The 14956-nt window shown below is 36.4% G+C and overlaps 3 protein-coding genes across 3 annotated transcripts; all 3 read left to right on the top strand.

The window, feature by feature from the left end:
* The first annotated feature begins 28 nt into the window (after positions 1-28).
* On the top strand, positions 29-2960 carry LOC130985399 (sodium/calcium exchanger NCL-like). Its single transcript, XM_057908357.1, has 8 exons — positions 29-592; positions 677-886; positions 962-1143; positions 1213-1358; positions 1434-1805; positions 1907-2177; positions 2237-2542; positions 2613-2960. Exons 1-8 carry the CDS (start codon positions 205-207, stop codon positions 2859-2861), a joined length of 2124 nt encoding a protein of 707 aa, XP_057764340.1. The 5' UTR covers positions 29-204; the 3' UTR covers positions 2862-2960.
* Positions 2961-7198: 4238 nt separating this feature from the next.
* Positions 7199-10230, top strand: LOC130985402 (sodium/calcium exchanger NCL-like). Its single transcript, XM_057908361.1, has 9 exons — positions 7199-7733; positions 7817-8032; positions 8118-8299; positions 8381-8520; positions 8612-8873; positions 8968-9119; positions 9198-9459; positions 9546-9800; positions 9894-10230. Exons 1-9 carry the CDS (start codon positions 7379-7381, stop codon positions 10140-10142), a joined length of 2073 nt encoding a protein of 690 aa, XP_057764344.1. The 5' UTR covers positions 7199-7378; the 3' UTR covers positions 10143-10230.
* Positions 10231-12057: 1827 nt separating this feature from the next.
* On the top strand, positions 12058-14780 carry LOC130985403 (sodium/calcium exchanger NCL1-like). Its single transcript, XM_057908362.1, has 8 exons — positions 12058-12628; positions 12711-12884; positions 12974-13155; positions 13238-13411; positions 13498-13649; positions 13727-13994; positions 14078-14335; positions 14419-14780. The coding sequence occupies exons 1-8, from the start codon at positions 12283-12285 to the stop codon at positions 14665-14667; spliced, it is 1803 nt and encodes a 600-aa protein (XP_057764345.1). The 5' UTR covers positions 12058-12282; the 3' UTR covers positions 14668-14780.
* The last annotated feature ends 176 nt before the right edge of the window (positions 14781-14956 follow it).

The following is a 14956-nucleotide window of genomic DNA, read 5'->3' on the forward strand; positions in this document are numbered from 1 at the left end:
GGAATTTGTACCTCACATTTTGGAATATAAATAAAGTGAGAAAATGCCAATCTTTTTCTGGAAGGTCTCTTCTAAGTAGGTGAACCACGTGTTCTTTGTGAATGCATGTTTCACTTCTTTGTAGTTCATCAGTAAAGAATTTGTTATATAATCTACGGCTATTTGCTTGCTAAGTTTATGTAAGCTACTTTTACTAGCCTTTTAATGGCTATCCTCGTACCAAGTCTAGTCTTTTACTCACTGTTGTCTGTAACTGATACTGTCGCTGGTCGTATTCTGAGGCTTAATGCTTCAGATAATTCAATCTCTGATGGGGTTGATGCTGATGGGATTCACCCTCCATTTCTCAACTCCGGGAGAGCTCTTCCCCTCGTCACTAGCAACTGCGTGCATAGTTATGGCTTCTTCCCATGTGCAGACAACATAGGGGGCTATATTTTTCAGATAGTTGTTTATCAGTATTTGTTGATCATTGGAGGAAAGCTAATCGGCCGAGGGAGCAAGGCACTCTTCAACATCTTAGGTACCGGTGTTTATGGTGCTAGTGTTTTTCGTATACTCGCAGTGTTGCCAAAGATAGCTATGGTAATTGGTAAGTAGTTACTGATTCTTTCTTTCTGAGTGTGTGTGTGTGTGTGTGAAAAAGAAAACAAATTTTTTGTGTTGTTATTTGTAGTATCTGGAGTTCTGAAGAGCAAAGAGAGTGCTCAAGAGTCAGTTTCATCCGGGGTAGGCGTATATGCTGGATCCACTGTCTTCAATCTTACTATAGTGTGGGGAATGTGTGTGATATTTGGCAGAAAAGAGTTTCTTGCTGATAAGTCTGCTGCTGCTCATCATCATTCCTCAGCTTGGCTGTTCAAACAAAAAATATCACAGTTGAAAGGTTTAGTTTTTCTTCATCATGAGAAAAGAATTTAAAACTAGATATTGAGAATTAAGACATGTTTGATTGGTGCAGATACAGGAACAACACTCGACAAAAAGACATGTTACACTGCTGGAATCATGCTTCTGTCCTTGATCCCTTACATTATAGTGCAAGTGGCCAATGTCTTCGACTCATCATTTGGGACACAAATGGTGATCTTGATCGCCCTCGTCGTTTCAACGCTGATGCTGCTCTCATACTTCTTGTATCAGGTGAGATGATACATGTAAGCTTACATTTGTTGTTTTTTTTCTGATATGTTTATAAACTTGCTGTTGCAGATTTTTGATCCTTGGATCCAGGAAAGGAGTTTGGAGTATTCCAAGTATGAGAATCTGCTTGTGGGATTTCTGCAGCACGTGCAGAGGCACGCGAAAGAGAAGCTCGTTGATGACAGCGGCCAACCTAACATCCCAGTCATTAAAGGGTAATGTGATTTCCAGCATTTTAGCTTTCTGTTTTAGCAAGATTCCATTATTAGTAATGACTTGTACAATTTCAGGTTATTTGATCAGACAGACCAAGATGCTGATAGATGCATAACGTTACATGAATTAGAAAAACTGATTCAGGAGATTCAGTCTGGGAAAGTGGAAGTGGAGAAAGGTTATGCCATTTCAGAAATGTTGAAAACCTTTGATCTCAACCGAGATGGAAGAATCGAAGAAGACGAGTTTGTAGAGGGATGCACGAAATGGATAAATGAAGCCTCGCGCCTAGCTGAGAAGGGTGATTCCAAGAAGAAAAAAATTGAAGGAAAGGCTGAAATTGAGCATCTAATGGCAAGGATATTGAAGCACGCCCACAGGGAAGAGCTTGAAGCAGAACATCTTGTCACAGATGATGGAAGGCCTAATATGGAGCGAATCAAAGCGTATATATACTTTTCCCTTTTTTATCTTCTGCTCATTCTTAGACTGTCTCTCTCTCTCATATCCATTGCACTAACTTTGTGTATTATGATGAACTGCAAAGTCTGTTCAACCAATTCGACAGAGACAGAAGCAACTCGCTGTCGCGGCCTGAGCTGGAACAGTTGATTCGTACTAGTACAGTGACAAGCGGAGGAGATTCACAGCTGCATCATCAAGAAATGGTGAAGAAGTTGGTCAAGGATTTCGATAAGGATGGCGATGACATTGTTGACGAACAAGAATTCGTTCATGGAATGACTAAATGGCTTAACAAAGCCATGGATGTGACCAAATGCAAAGATGCAAAGAGATCAATTGATGAATTTGACAAGGTATGTACAATTTTGCATCAAATTGATCTACCTAGTATTAACACATGGAAGAACTGCAGATTATGTGGGGAGAAGTTGACAATCTAGTGTATGAAGGTGGTGGGAATGAGAGTAGGCGTTTGAAGGTATTGACATGGGGTTCAAGCAAATCCATATTCCAAGTGATGTTAGGCATTGCTATAGTGACATTTCTCTCTGGACCTCTCAAGACCAGCATCCAACAATTCTCACACGCCATCGGCGTGCCTGCCTTCTTCGTCTCCTTCGTCGTCGTCCCCATTTCCTTGAATGCACTCTCAGCAATATCAGCAATATTCCCAGCAAGCCAGAAGAGCTCAAGAACCTCTTCTTTGACATTTTCAGAGGTATGGTTAGTTTGTGTGGTTTAATTCATTGTGTTTTAGTATTATTATTTCATAAGTGATTTTGTGGCAGATATATGGTGGGGTGGTGATGAACAACATCATGGGATTGTCAACACTTTTGGCTATTGTATATATAAAGGGATTGAAATGGGATTATTCAGCTGAGGTGCTGACAATTTTGGTGGTTTGTGCAATAATTGGAATTCTTGCATATTCACAAACTACATATCCACTGTGGACATGCTTCTTGGCTTTTTTCCTCTACCCATTCTCCTTGCTAATGTATTATGTTTTTCAATATGTGTTAGGCTGGAATTAATGTATGTAGACTGTACTTGTCTCATTTGTGTAATTTTACTATGTGGAACAAGTTTAACAAAATATGTTGGAAATAAAAAGTAACATTATATATATGAAATTGGCCTTTAGCCTTGAGGTTTTGGTGTATGAATATCCCCGTGGAATTATTCCTTTTTATGGGAGATTCCTTCAAATGCAATTAGAGAGAGTGTGCGACTGTGTGTGTTGCAACAGCAATGAAAAGTGAGATGATAATTGTTTCTATAAATAATATTGGAGCTAAATACAATAGGGATTTTGAAGAAAATATAATCTTAAAACTTCAAATATAATAACAATTGGGGATTATAAAGATTACGAAACCAACACTTATATTCCCCTCCATCCACAAAAATTTACACATTTTGAACGATACAAGTTTTAATAAAATGATTGGTAGTGGAGTAAAGGTTTCACTATAAATATAATTTTTAATTAAGTGATTATAAATTTAGTGATTATAAAATTATGTGGAGTCTATTTATTATAAATGAAAAGTTGCAATTTTTTATGTATAAATTGAAAAAAAAAATGATGGTAAATATTCCGTTGATGAAGGGAGTATCATAGTATCTATACTATATTAAAAATGCAATTTTCAATTTCAAATCAATTTCAAAACATTCTCTCTCCTCTCTCATCTTTTTTTAATAAATCTATTTTTCATTTCTTTTTTATTTTTATTTTCATTTACATTCTTTTAACTTATATATTTTTTTCCTTTTCATAATATCAATTTTTATTATAGTGAATTTTTCTTATTTTTTATTTTTTCAATATTCAACTCAAATATATTTTGTTAAAATTAACTTTTTATTACATTAGTAAATATGATACTTGAATTGATTGAATTGGTATCAAGTTTATATAAATATGAAATATAAAAATATTTTTCATGCATTGCACGGTGTGCAAATGTTAGTTTCGTATAAACAGGGAGTAATTGTTAATTTAGCCTGATTGGATTTTATTTCGTCATTTAAGAATGAACTTAAATGGGCCGCTGGGCATCAATGAAGTCCAATAATGTAAACTACCGCTTTCTTGGCCGTCCAGAATCTTTTTTTATTGCGACCATCAAGTTCTAAAACTATCTCAATCCTTCATTCTCAACTTAATTTAATAAATAAATAAATATGAAGGTATTTTTATTTTATCATTAATTATTTCTTATAAATCATTTAAGTAATGATAGCTCATATAATTTAGTATGAATTATAAATGGATATCCGATTATATAATATACATATATATAGGTGTGAGTTTAATTTTTTTTAATCGTCAAACTTTATATTTTTTTTTAGGTCGCATCCCTGGCGCGTGATTGAAAGCTTTTATCAATATAAAAAAAGACGGCGGCTTTGAACATTTTCTTAGGGGGATGGCGGTAGGGTTGTAAATGAATCGAATAATTTTGCTCGATTCGAGATTCGATTCGAAATTGCCTGATTCGTATTCGAAATTATTCGATTCGTATTCGATAACAAATATTCGATTCGATTCGATTATTATTCAAATACTTAAATGAAATATTGATATTCGATTCGATATTCGTAGATATTCGATTCGATATATATATATAATATATATATTTATATATATATAATTTTAATTAAAATTTTATAATGTTTAATTCTGACTGTTATTGTATATATCTACTATATATATATATATAATATTAACATTTAAATTATTATTTTTGTAATATCTCATTTTTTAACCATCTCTTTTAAAAAAATAGTAAAAAAGAGTGTAGCCCTAAATCTAATTAGCAGCAGCCTGCCGCCTCTTCAGCTCTTCTTCCCCATTTCCAAATTGCAATTGAGGGTTAGAAAAAAATCAAGCCTCCATCGCTCTCTGCGCCACTCTTCTCCCTGTCGATCGTCGCCTCCATCGCTCTCTGCGCCACCTGCAGCGCTCGTTACCGGCCTCCAGCAACCAGCCGCCTCGCCTGCATCGGTCGCTCGTCGCCTGCATCGCTCGCTGCCGCGCCGCCCAGTCGCTCGTCGCCTCCACCCTCGCCGCTTCCATCCTCGCCCGCCTCGACCTCGCTAGCTCTTCTCTCCTTCTCGAGTAGCGCAGGTCTTCTCCCCGCCGTCAAATTCGACTCCGGTTTGGGTTCCCTGGTCTCTCGCATCTCCCTCTGTCTGCGCCGCGATTCCATGGCTGCCGCCTCTCTGGTCTGCGCCGCGACACCATGGCCGCCGCCTCCTTCGGTACAGAGATCCCTATTTATTACGCCGCTGGAGTTTGTAATCGTAATTAGGGTTTTGAACTGAGTGATTTGGTAGTTTTCATCTGCATCTTCTTGAATCGGTTGTCATATTTTGTGCAGATTTGGTTTGCAATTTACATTTGGGATCTGCAATTTTCGATTTGGGGTTTATTTTTCAGTTTTCGTGTGTGCGATTTTGGGCTCTGTTTTTCGTCGATGTCGCCGGCTGCGTCTCTGTTGCCAGAGAAGAAACAGTATCACGGATCGAATAATATAGAATACTCGAATCGAATATTTTCGAATCGAATAATATAGAATACAAGTCGAATACTCGAATCGAATATTCGAATCGAGTATTCGAAAAAAAATTAAGGTACTTTTATAAGACGAATCGAATACTCGAATCGAATCGAATAATTCGAAAATATCAACGAATCGAATACCGAATCGAATTTAATATTCGAAATCGAATCGAATCACGAATCGAATATTAGTCTCATTTCACGAATACGAATCGAATATGTTGATATTCGCTTCGATTCGATTCGATTACAACCCTAGATGGCGGCTATGAACATACTACTCTAGTTTATTAACAATAGTTGAAAAAAAATAATACAAAATGTATATGATAGATAAACCAAAAAATCGGATTTTGGCAGCTAGCTAGGCGGCCTTCCAATACGCGTATTCTTGTAAAGTCATAGTAACTGCTAATTTATTTTCTTTCGCAATTGATGGTAGTTTAAATCTTTAAGCACTAATTAAAAATACTAAACTCGTTGTAGATATGAACATATTACTTAAAAGAACCGCAACACGAAACATTAATATGGAAAGGGATAGGAGAAATAAAGTTATTACATAGATTTGGGACGTGCATGGTTGTTTCGTCTACTCATTAGTCTAACAAAAACAATTGACTTTTATAGCAATTAGGTAATTACAATATCGTTAAATTTTACCCAATAAGACTCCAAAGTGAACGTACACGACTTATTAATCTCCTGGTATTTACCCGCATCATTTACACATTAATATTGAATTTATTGTATTTTGAGAATTCTATTGACTCTCATTTTTACACGCCTTGAGTCAATGCATTTGGTTCGAATAATCTATCTCAATAATTCAATATCTCACCGGTGTCCCATTATCAAATTATTATTTTAATACTAACAATATTTTTATATGATATATTGTAATTAAAATTTATTATTAAAAATCGAAGCTTAAGAAAATTATATACCTTTGTAATAGAAAATCAACCCTACTAATTATCATTAACTTAGGAAACTATATTAACTGTGCTAAAAAATCATTATATATCCTAATTGTGTATAATAAATTTTGATTAACAATTACAAAAATGAATAAGAATACAAAAGGATAAAGAAAAATTAGAAAAAATAAATAAAAATGAAACACGTATGCAATACAGAAGATTTCAGGTGACTTGGTGGTGATAGCCTTGATTTAAGTCATTTGACCGAGCACATCAATCATATTCAAGCAATCAAGCAATCATTCCACAATGTAGAATGTGACATCCCTAGTTCCATTGGACACATTTAAATTAGAAAAATTTTATGATATGATTAATTAAAAGTCAGCAGGTAAGAGGTGGAGACAGGGTAATAAATTCCAGGAAGTACCCGACTCTGCTCCTGAAAATATTCTGAAAATTAAGTTTAATTATCTTATGCAAGTTGCAAATAAATATTATGCCTCGATAATTATTCTATTATCCTGAATGTATTGTACAAAATTAATTACTTAAATGTGGCATCGCCACTAGCTAGGAGTTGACATTGGCATCCCCACTGAGTTTTACTCATTCTTGGCTAAATCAGAAAAACAAAATGCCACGTGAGTTGGATTTCTATTCAATTTAAGTGAAATGTGGATATTGTATATTGTTTTAAATATAAAAAACTTCAGTCATGCATGTGCTTCGAGAATATGAAAATAATGAAATATATACAGTGATGTAATATTCCTGACATAAGCATTTGCGGTGGAGGCGGATGGTTTTTATATATTAGGAGTTGTTATAACTTATAGTTATAAGCAACTTAAAAATTGATTTGAAAAGTCGTAATTATTTTGGATAATCACATGGTTATAACTTCTAACAACTATGATATACTAATTTTAAAATTCTTGTGGTTCAATCATTGAATCTTTCCCTGCTTGATATTCTTCTATAAGTTCCCGCTGCTAATCTTGATTAGTTCAATCAATTCAACTACGCAGGCTCTGTTTGAGGTGGTTGACTAAAAATGGGTGCCGTTACTCGATACATGATTCTTATTCTCTTGGTGATCAGCGTAGCTGACGGCCGCATCCTGACTCTCAATTCCTCCAACGATGATTTGATCTCGGATGGAATCAACGACCGTGATTCGTCTGTGACGCAGAATCTGAGCAGCTGCCGTCACCAGTATGGTTTCCTGCCCTGCGCAGAAAATGCTGCGGGTTACATTTTCATGATTGTGGTGTATCAAGTGCTCCTCATAGTCGGAGACAAGCTAATAGGCAGTGGAAGCGATGTCTTCTTCTACGTCACCGGCCCTAGAATTGGCGGTATTATATTTCGTATCCTGAGAGCGCTGCCGTCGATGATGCTCATGATCAGTAAGCTTCTTTCTCATGAATTTCAATTTTGAAATTCCGATTTTGATTTGATGTTGAAAATAGTATTCTGTTTGTGGATGTAGTTTCAGGAGTTTTAGGCGATAAGACGAATGCTCAAGCTCAAGTGTCAGTCGTTGTTGGTGTTTACGCCGGAATCACCGTCTTTAGTCTTACAGCTCAGTGGTTTATGACTCTGGTTTCCGCTAGCAAATCACTGAGCAAGGGAGCAGATGAGGATGAAGAAAGCTCAGATTCAATATATTGTTTTCCGAAGAAACTAAATCTCAGGAGCTTGATAGGTCAATTAATTTTCGCAACTCATCAGTAATTAAATAAATTCAATTCAAATAATTTAAATGAAGTTTTTGCTTGTGTTTGTTGCAGAGAATGGCGTGAATGTTGATGACGATACTTGTAGAACTGCAAAGATCATGCTGTTATCTTTGATTCCTTACGTCGTTCTACAGCTGGTTTATGCCTTCGACTCCTCTTCTGGAAAGCGTATCATAACTTTGATAGCTCTTGTCGTCTCATCCTTGTCTCTCATTGCATATTTCGCCTATCAGGTTCCTCGATCAATTCTGACATGATTGAGCAGCTAGCTAGCTAATGGAGTAAATGCTAATTAATCTTGGTTGGGTGTTCAGATTAAGGATCCATGGATGCAGAAGAGAAGTTTAAATTATTCAAAGTTCGATAGTGTGCAGAGAGGATTAATCCAGCATGTGGAAGGGCTGGGGAAACTTGTGAATGAAGACGGAACACCTAACACTCTTCTCATCAAAAGGTAATATATTATATATATTGTGTGATGATTAATTGCTTGCATTGCAATTTCATATATGTATATATATATGAACAATGTTGGCATTGTGCAGTTTCTTCGATAAAGCAGATAAAGACGATGACCAATGCATAGAGGAGGATGAATTAGAAAAAATGGTGCGCAAAGTGTTTCAGGCTGGGAAGGTGGATATTGGCCAAAACGACGCTATGAGCAACGTTTTGAACAAACTCGACCGCAACAGGGATAAGAAAATCACTGAGGATGAATTCGTCGATGGATTCAAACAATGGATTGATGAAGCCAAAAATCCAGCTTCTGATGATGATTTCGATGCAAAAGAAATGTTTCACAAGGTAATTAATTAAGCAGCTTTTTCCATAGAAATAAATGAGAGATCGATCGAGCATATCTAATTGATTTACATTTGGTTTGGATCTATCTGTGCAGGCCTCGCAGCTACTGAAAGAGAGGAAGGAAAACAATTCCTCCGACATAGACAGGATAATGGCGAAGATTTTGAAGCAAGCTGAAGGGCAACTGATGAAGTCTGAGAAACTAATCACAGATAATGGGGAGCCAAATGTTGAGCGCATCAAGTGGTATAAACTTGCTCTGTTTACTTTCATCTCAACTGATTCCTTTCCTAGTATTTGTAGTCATTTGTGTTGTGGGTGCAGTCTCTTCAGGGAATTCGACACTAATGAAGATGGAACCCTAACAGCACCAGAAGTAAAGCAACTGATAGGCAGAGTGAAATTCGGAACGTATCAAATGAAAGACGAAGATGTGATAAAGGAGATGTTCAAAGTATTTGATCAGGATGGCAATGAAGCAATTGATGAGAAAGAGTTTATTAAGGGAGTACAAGCATATCTAGACAAGGCCATGAAAGCTGTGGGTAAATCAGGAAAGACTAGAGCTCTTGAAGAATTCGAGAAGGTAATTAAGCTGGCCATAATTGAACTAGAGTGGAGTGGGTTGAATTAAAACTTAATTGATGTTTATATATACTCTTCAACTTGCAGATTGTGTGGAAAGAGGAAGAGTATGGAATATATGGTGTGTTGAAATCTGTATTTCGAGTGTTGCTAGGCATAGCTATGCTAACCTTCCTGGCAGGACCTCTCATGAGTACCATTCTGGAGTTATCAAATGCAATGAGCCTCCCTTCCTTCGTCGTCTCCTTCGTTGTTGTGCCGTTGGCCATGAATGGTCGGGCGGCAATAGCAGCAGTCCTACCATCTACTAGAAACAGAAAGTCTTCTTTGACATTTTCAGAGGTCTACCTCTCTTCCCCTCAATCTCTCTCTCTCTCACACACACATATTACTCTTAAAAATATATGAAATGTGAATTGTATATGTATATAACAGATCTACGGTGGAGTGATAATGAACAACATGTCGGGATTGACGACGTTGCTGGCAATCGTATATGCAAAAGAATTGACATGGGATTTCTCAGCAGAAGTGCTGACAATTATGGTGGTGTGCTTCCTAGTAGGAATGCATGCATTCTTGAACAAAACTTACTATCTATGGACATGCATACCAGCATTGCTCCTCTATCCTTTTTCCTTGGGATTGTTTTATTTTTGTCAGGTTTTCCTTAGTTGGAATTAGCAGTTTTTCATGTATTCAATTATATTGGTATTCGTTTTTGTATATCAGCAAAGTGAAATAACAAATATTCCATCTGCGGTCTTTCTTAGTAGGATTATATAATGGATGTTTTATCTTAACAACGGATCTAACTACAAGTATAACAGAAAACTTGAAACCATTTAGGCCAAGAAAAAAAAAAGTTGCCTACCATGCATAGAGGAAATATAATTTCAAAACTATTGATGGTCAATGCTCTTATTTAATTGGCCGATGTAGTCATGTAGGAATATACTATTGATCACAAAAAAGAAAGATATACAACTTGTATATATTAATTAAGCTGATAGATTCATAAACTTTAGGAATTGAAAGAAGAGTTTTTATTTAAACTAAGCACTAAAAGACGATAATAATAAAAAAAAGAAAATGAATGTGAAAAGGTTCATCTTTAGACTGGGGGCTGACTGACCCAAGGTGGGGGAGAAGGAAAAAATAAAACTATTTAATGGCACAGCCTTGTCTCTTCTCTTGTACTCTTTAGTTTAATGAAGAATGATAAAGTAGTTTAGGCCCTTCTTGATCAAACGGCATTATTATAAAATAAAAAGTTATTAAATGGTATCATTTGTCCGTAGTCCGTACATATACATGCATTTGTGTTCCACTATTAATTTTATTATTTTAAAAGTTTTAATAATATAAAATAAAAAAAATGCTCCATTATATAATGAATATAATGAATCTTAATTAACAGTTATATATTACAAAAAAAAATTAAAAAATACACACCCTAATTTTGGAATAATCGATCTAAATAATCATTTCCTAATTGTTCTTTTTAATTGAGCATGATTTTAATCATCATAGTTGAGCTCAAAACAACGCTTGATTTTAATCATCATAGTTGAAGGGCGAGTTAATCTTCTGATGAGCATGAGTTGATCTCAGACGGAATTGAGAAGCAAGAATTAGGGTTGTTGTTAGAGAGTGCGTGAGCAAAGTCTTGCACAAGGAAGCTCCACATCACAACAAGAAGCTGATAGAAAAGAAGGTTCTAGCTAGATTAGTTAAATCCCACCGTTAGATTGTTCTCATCTTCAATCATCACTTGATACCCTTCAATTCTTTCGTAAGTATACTTAACGTGCTCTTTAATTGTAAATTTATCATAAAGAGAAGAGGAATAAGATTTCCCATCTTTTTTATCTCATGTTCTTTAAGGTGGAAAACATAGTTTATCACATCAATACCTCAAATAAAATGTTATCATATAAATCTCTCATGGTAATATTATCATGTATTGAAGTGAAAATGAGGGAAAAAGGTCGCTGCCCAATTTTTCCATCCTGCTCAGGAAAAATTATCCTTTACATATGTAAAAATTAATGTTAGAAAAATAGTGAAAATATATATTTTTCACCCTTTTCTATCAAGGAGAATGCAACCTTACATGCTCATGCGTGTTTCTAACACTTTGACCATACAGATTACAGTTTTTGGTTGAACAATGAATTTGACAATAACCCAGCACCATCAATAAGCTTCACAACACAACATATTCAGCATCTCTAGTTATAAAATGTTGTATAAATTAAGGAAATATTCTTGATTAATCCTTTCAGTGGATCTTAGAACATAATCATTAATCGTGCTTTAAATTAAAAACAAGATTTGTTGCAACTTGCACCAACTCAAATTCATGCACTTATCACTAACTAACCTCACTCATTGGCTTACACAAATGTTTACCTCGTCTTTAATGATTAAGCTAGTATATATAAAATTACTTCAATAAAAAAACCATCTTCCACTACCAAGACAGAAGTGGGTAATAAAAAGTCTAGGCTGAGCAATTGTTTATTTGGGAAGAAGAGTAATCCAAGGAGTTGTAAATAAAAAAAAGAAAAAAGTAGAACGTTTAATAATGCATAAAGGCATTCATCTAAGAGGCTGCTATTGGCTTCTCCGCTGGACCTTCATAATGAAAATTTAGTAGTATTAATTGTCTGATTCCCAGTGTTCTTGGATGCAGACATAGAAAATAAGCCAAAATATTCAAGAATTCACATGTAACAACCTATCCAATATATAATGTGCAAGAGCAAAGGTTGTTACTACTACTACTACATGTGATCCAAATTAAGCAGGTTGAGCGTCAATGGCTGCAGTCTCAAAACAGCGCTTGATTTTGCTCATCTCACTGATCCACATAGCCGAAGGGCGAGTTCTGAAGCTGTATTCCTCTGATGACGAGTTGATCTCAGACGGAATCGAGAAGCAAGAATCAGCTGCAGGTTGCAGCCACCAGTATGGTTTCCTGCCCTGTGCAGAAAACGCGGCTGGTTACATTTTCCTGATAGTGGTGTATCAGGTGCTTCTGGTGGTCGGAGGAAGGCTGATAAGCAGCGGGAGCGAGATGCTCCTGCATATCACCGGAGCTGGGAAGTTTGGCGGCATCATTTTCCGAATCCTAATGGTGCTGCCTTCTATGATGTTCATGATCTGTAAGCTGCTTTGCTTTTCCACCACTTGTTTCAATTGCAGATTGCAGAGTTTGTTTATTGATTTTGAGCTATATATATGTAGTATCTGGGATATTCAGCAGCAAGGAGGGAGCTCAATCTCAAGTGGCAGTTGGTGTGAGCATTTATGCTGGAATCACTGTCTTCAGCCTTACAATTCAATGGGGTATGTGTATGATATATGGCAAGATTGACTTGAACACCACGCCAAATGCTTCTCCATCCAAGATCTTGAAAGGTTTGGCATCCCACAAAACTCACAATTTAATCAACTTTTTAGCTCACAAACAATATTTTTATGTGTTCTGTAATTTTCCCATGATGCAGATACCGGTGTGAAGATTGATGATAAGACTTCTTACACTGCTGGAGTCATGCTTCTATCTTTGATTCCTTACGTCGTGCTGCAGCTGGTTTTCTTCGTCAACACCTTATCCGGAGAGCGTATCATAACTTTGACAGCTTTCATCATCTCATCCTTGTCTCTGCTGTCGTATGCTGCCTATCAGGTGGATTAACTGGGAGCTATATAGCTTTTTTTCTTTTCTTTTTTTGTTATCAATTGTGACTAATCCTTGCTTGTTTCTTCAGATTTGGGATCCTTGGATGCAGGAAAGAAGTTTGCGGTATTCCCAGTTTTTGGATTTGTTCGACAAGAACGATGATGGCGTGATCACTGAGGCAGAGTTCATCAAAGGGTTCGAGCAGTGGGCTTATGAAGCCGAGAAATCAACTTCGGACAAACCCAAAAATTTGGGTGAACAGGTAACTAATTATCCTCCAAATTTTGTTCATTTCATTGCTGCTAATTCTTGTGTTTTGAATTTTGATTGATTTGGGATGAGTTATAGGTCCTAAACCTATTCAAAGAGAAGAAAGAAAACAGAGGGCAAATGATGGACAGAATAATGGCAAAGATTTTAAAGCATGCTGAAGGCCGACTACTCAAATCCGAATCACTCATCACAGAGAATGGGAAGCCAAATATTGATCGTATTAAGGAGTAAACTTCAACTTCATTAACTTTTTTTTTTCTTGGCTCCAAAATTCACTGATAACCATTTGGGTTGTGTGTGGCAGACTCTTTAGGGAATTTGACACTGATGGAAACAAGTCTATATCAGCACCTGAGCTGAAGCAACTCATAACGAGAGTCAAGTTCCAATCGTATAAACTGAAGGAGGAGGACGTGTTACGCGAGATTTTCAAAGAGTTTGATCGGGATAGTAATGATTTTATTGATGAGCTAGAGTTTGTGAACGGGATGACGAAGTATCTGGATAAGGCCATTCAAGTTGCACAGACATCGGAAGTTGATGCAACAAAAATCATCGAAAATTTCGACAGGGTAAGTAGCATTAGGAATTGGGATTAGCGGCGACTGATGATTCCATGTAAGAAATGTGTCTGTTTTGTTTTATGAACTTGCAGATTGTGTGGAAAGGAGAATATGGGAAGCGTGATTTCTTCAGATCAGTATTTCAAGTGTTGTTAGGGATCAGTATATTAACATTCCTGGGAAAACCTCTGACGACTAACATTCTGCAACTGTCGAATGCCATGGGATTCCCATCCTTCATCATCTCCTTCCTCGTCGTGCCACTCGCCATGAATGCTAGAACTGCAGTAGCAGCAATCCTCCCAGCCAGCAAGAAGAGTCAAGAAACTGCTTCTTGGACATTCTCCGAGGTCTCCTCTCTCTCTCTCTCTCTCTCTCTCTCTCTCTTACATATGTGCTAAGTGTTGTTCAATTGTTTTTTTTTGAGTGGCAGATATACGGTGGGGTGATAATGAACAACATGGTAGGATTGACGACGTTGTTGGCGATTGTATATGCGAAAGAATTGACATGGGATTTCACAGCAGAAGTGCTGATTATTTTGGTGGTGTGTGGAACAATAGGCACACTCGCATTCTTTCGCACCACTTACCAACTATGGACGTGCATACTAGCATTCCTTCTATATCCTTTCTCACTGGGATTGTTTTATTTTGTTCAGATTTCCTATAGTTGGAATTGATGTTTTCATCTACTTTTCATTATCACCGTTTGCTGTGAATGAAATGTTGTTTAGTTTTATGGGATGCTATAATATGACAACAATGTTGAAAGGTGAAGCCTTTCCACTCCAAATTATGCCTATATACTTTCATGCTCTCCGGAAGGGAAGTAAATATGAACTAGAATTTGCAAACAAATTTATAAATAAATGTGGAAAGTAAAATCTAAGATAATTTGACAAGTCATTCAATCCTCCACCCTAGTGTCTCTAAATTCATTTTCATGAAAATATTAAAGTTTGGGATAAA

Source organism: Salvia miltiorrhiza, chromosome 5, assembly GCF_028751815.1.
Source record: "Salvia miltiorrhiza cultivar Shanhuang (shh) chromosome 5, IMPLAD_Smil_shh, whole genome shotgun sequence".
Classification (NCBI taxonomy): Eukaryota; Viridiplantae; Streptophyta; class Magnoliopsida; order Lamiales; family Lamiaceae; genus Salvia; species Salvia miltiorrhiza.

Coding starts and splice junctions, on each gene's coding strand:
- LOC130985402 (XM_057908361.1), top strand. CDS start 7,379: ATGGGTGCCGTTACTCGATACATGATTCTTATTCTCTTGGTGATCAGC. Junction 7,734..7,816: donor GTCGATGATGCTCATGATCA/GTAAGCTTCTTT, acceptor TTGTGGATGTAG/TTTCAGGAGTTTTAGGCGAT. Junction 8,874..8,967: donor CAAAAGAAATGTTTCACAAG/GTAATTAATTAA, acceptor CTATCTGTGCAG/GCCTCGCAGCTACTGAAAGA.
- LOC130985399 (XM_057908357.1), top strand. CDS start 205: ATGGCTATCCTCGTACCAAGTCTAGTCTTTTACTCACTGTTGTCTGTA. Junction 593..676: donor AAAGATAGCTATGGTAATTG/GTAAGTAGTTAC, acceptor TGTTATTTGTAG/TATCTGGAGTTCTGAAGAGC. Junction 2,178..2,236: donor CAATTGATGAATTTGACAAG/GTATGTACAATT, acceptor GAAGAACTGCAG/ATTATGTGGGGAGAAGTTGA.
- LOC130985403 (XM_057908362.1), top strand. CDS start 12,283: ATGGCTGCAGTCTCAAAACAGCGCTTGATTTTGCTCATCTCACTGATC. Junction 12,629..12,710: donor TTCTATGATGTTCATGATCT/GTAAGCTGCTTT, acceptor ATATATATGTAG/TATCTGGGATATTCAGCAGC. Junction 13,156..13,237: donor TGTCGTATGCTGCCTATCAG/GTGGATTAACTG, acceptor TTGTTTCTTCAG/ATTTGGGATCCTTGGATGCA.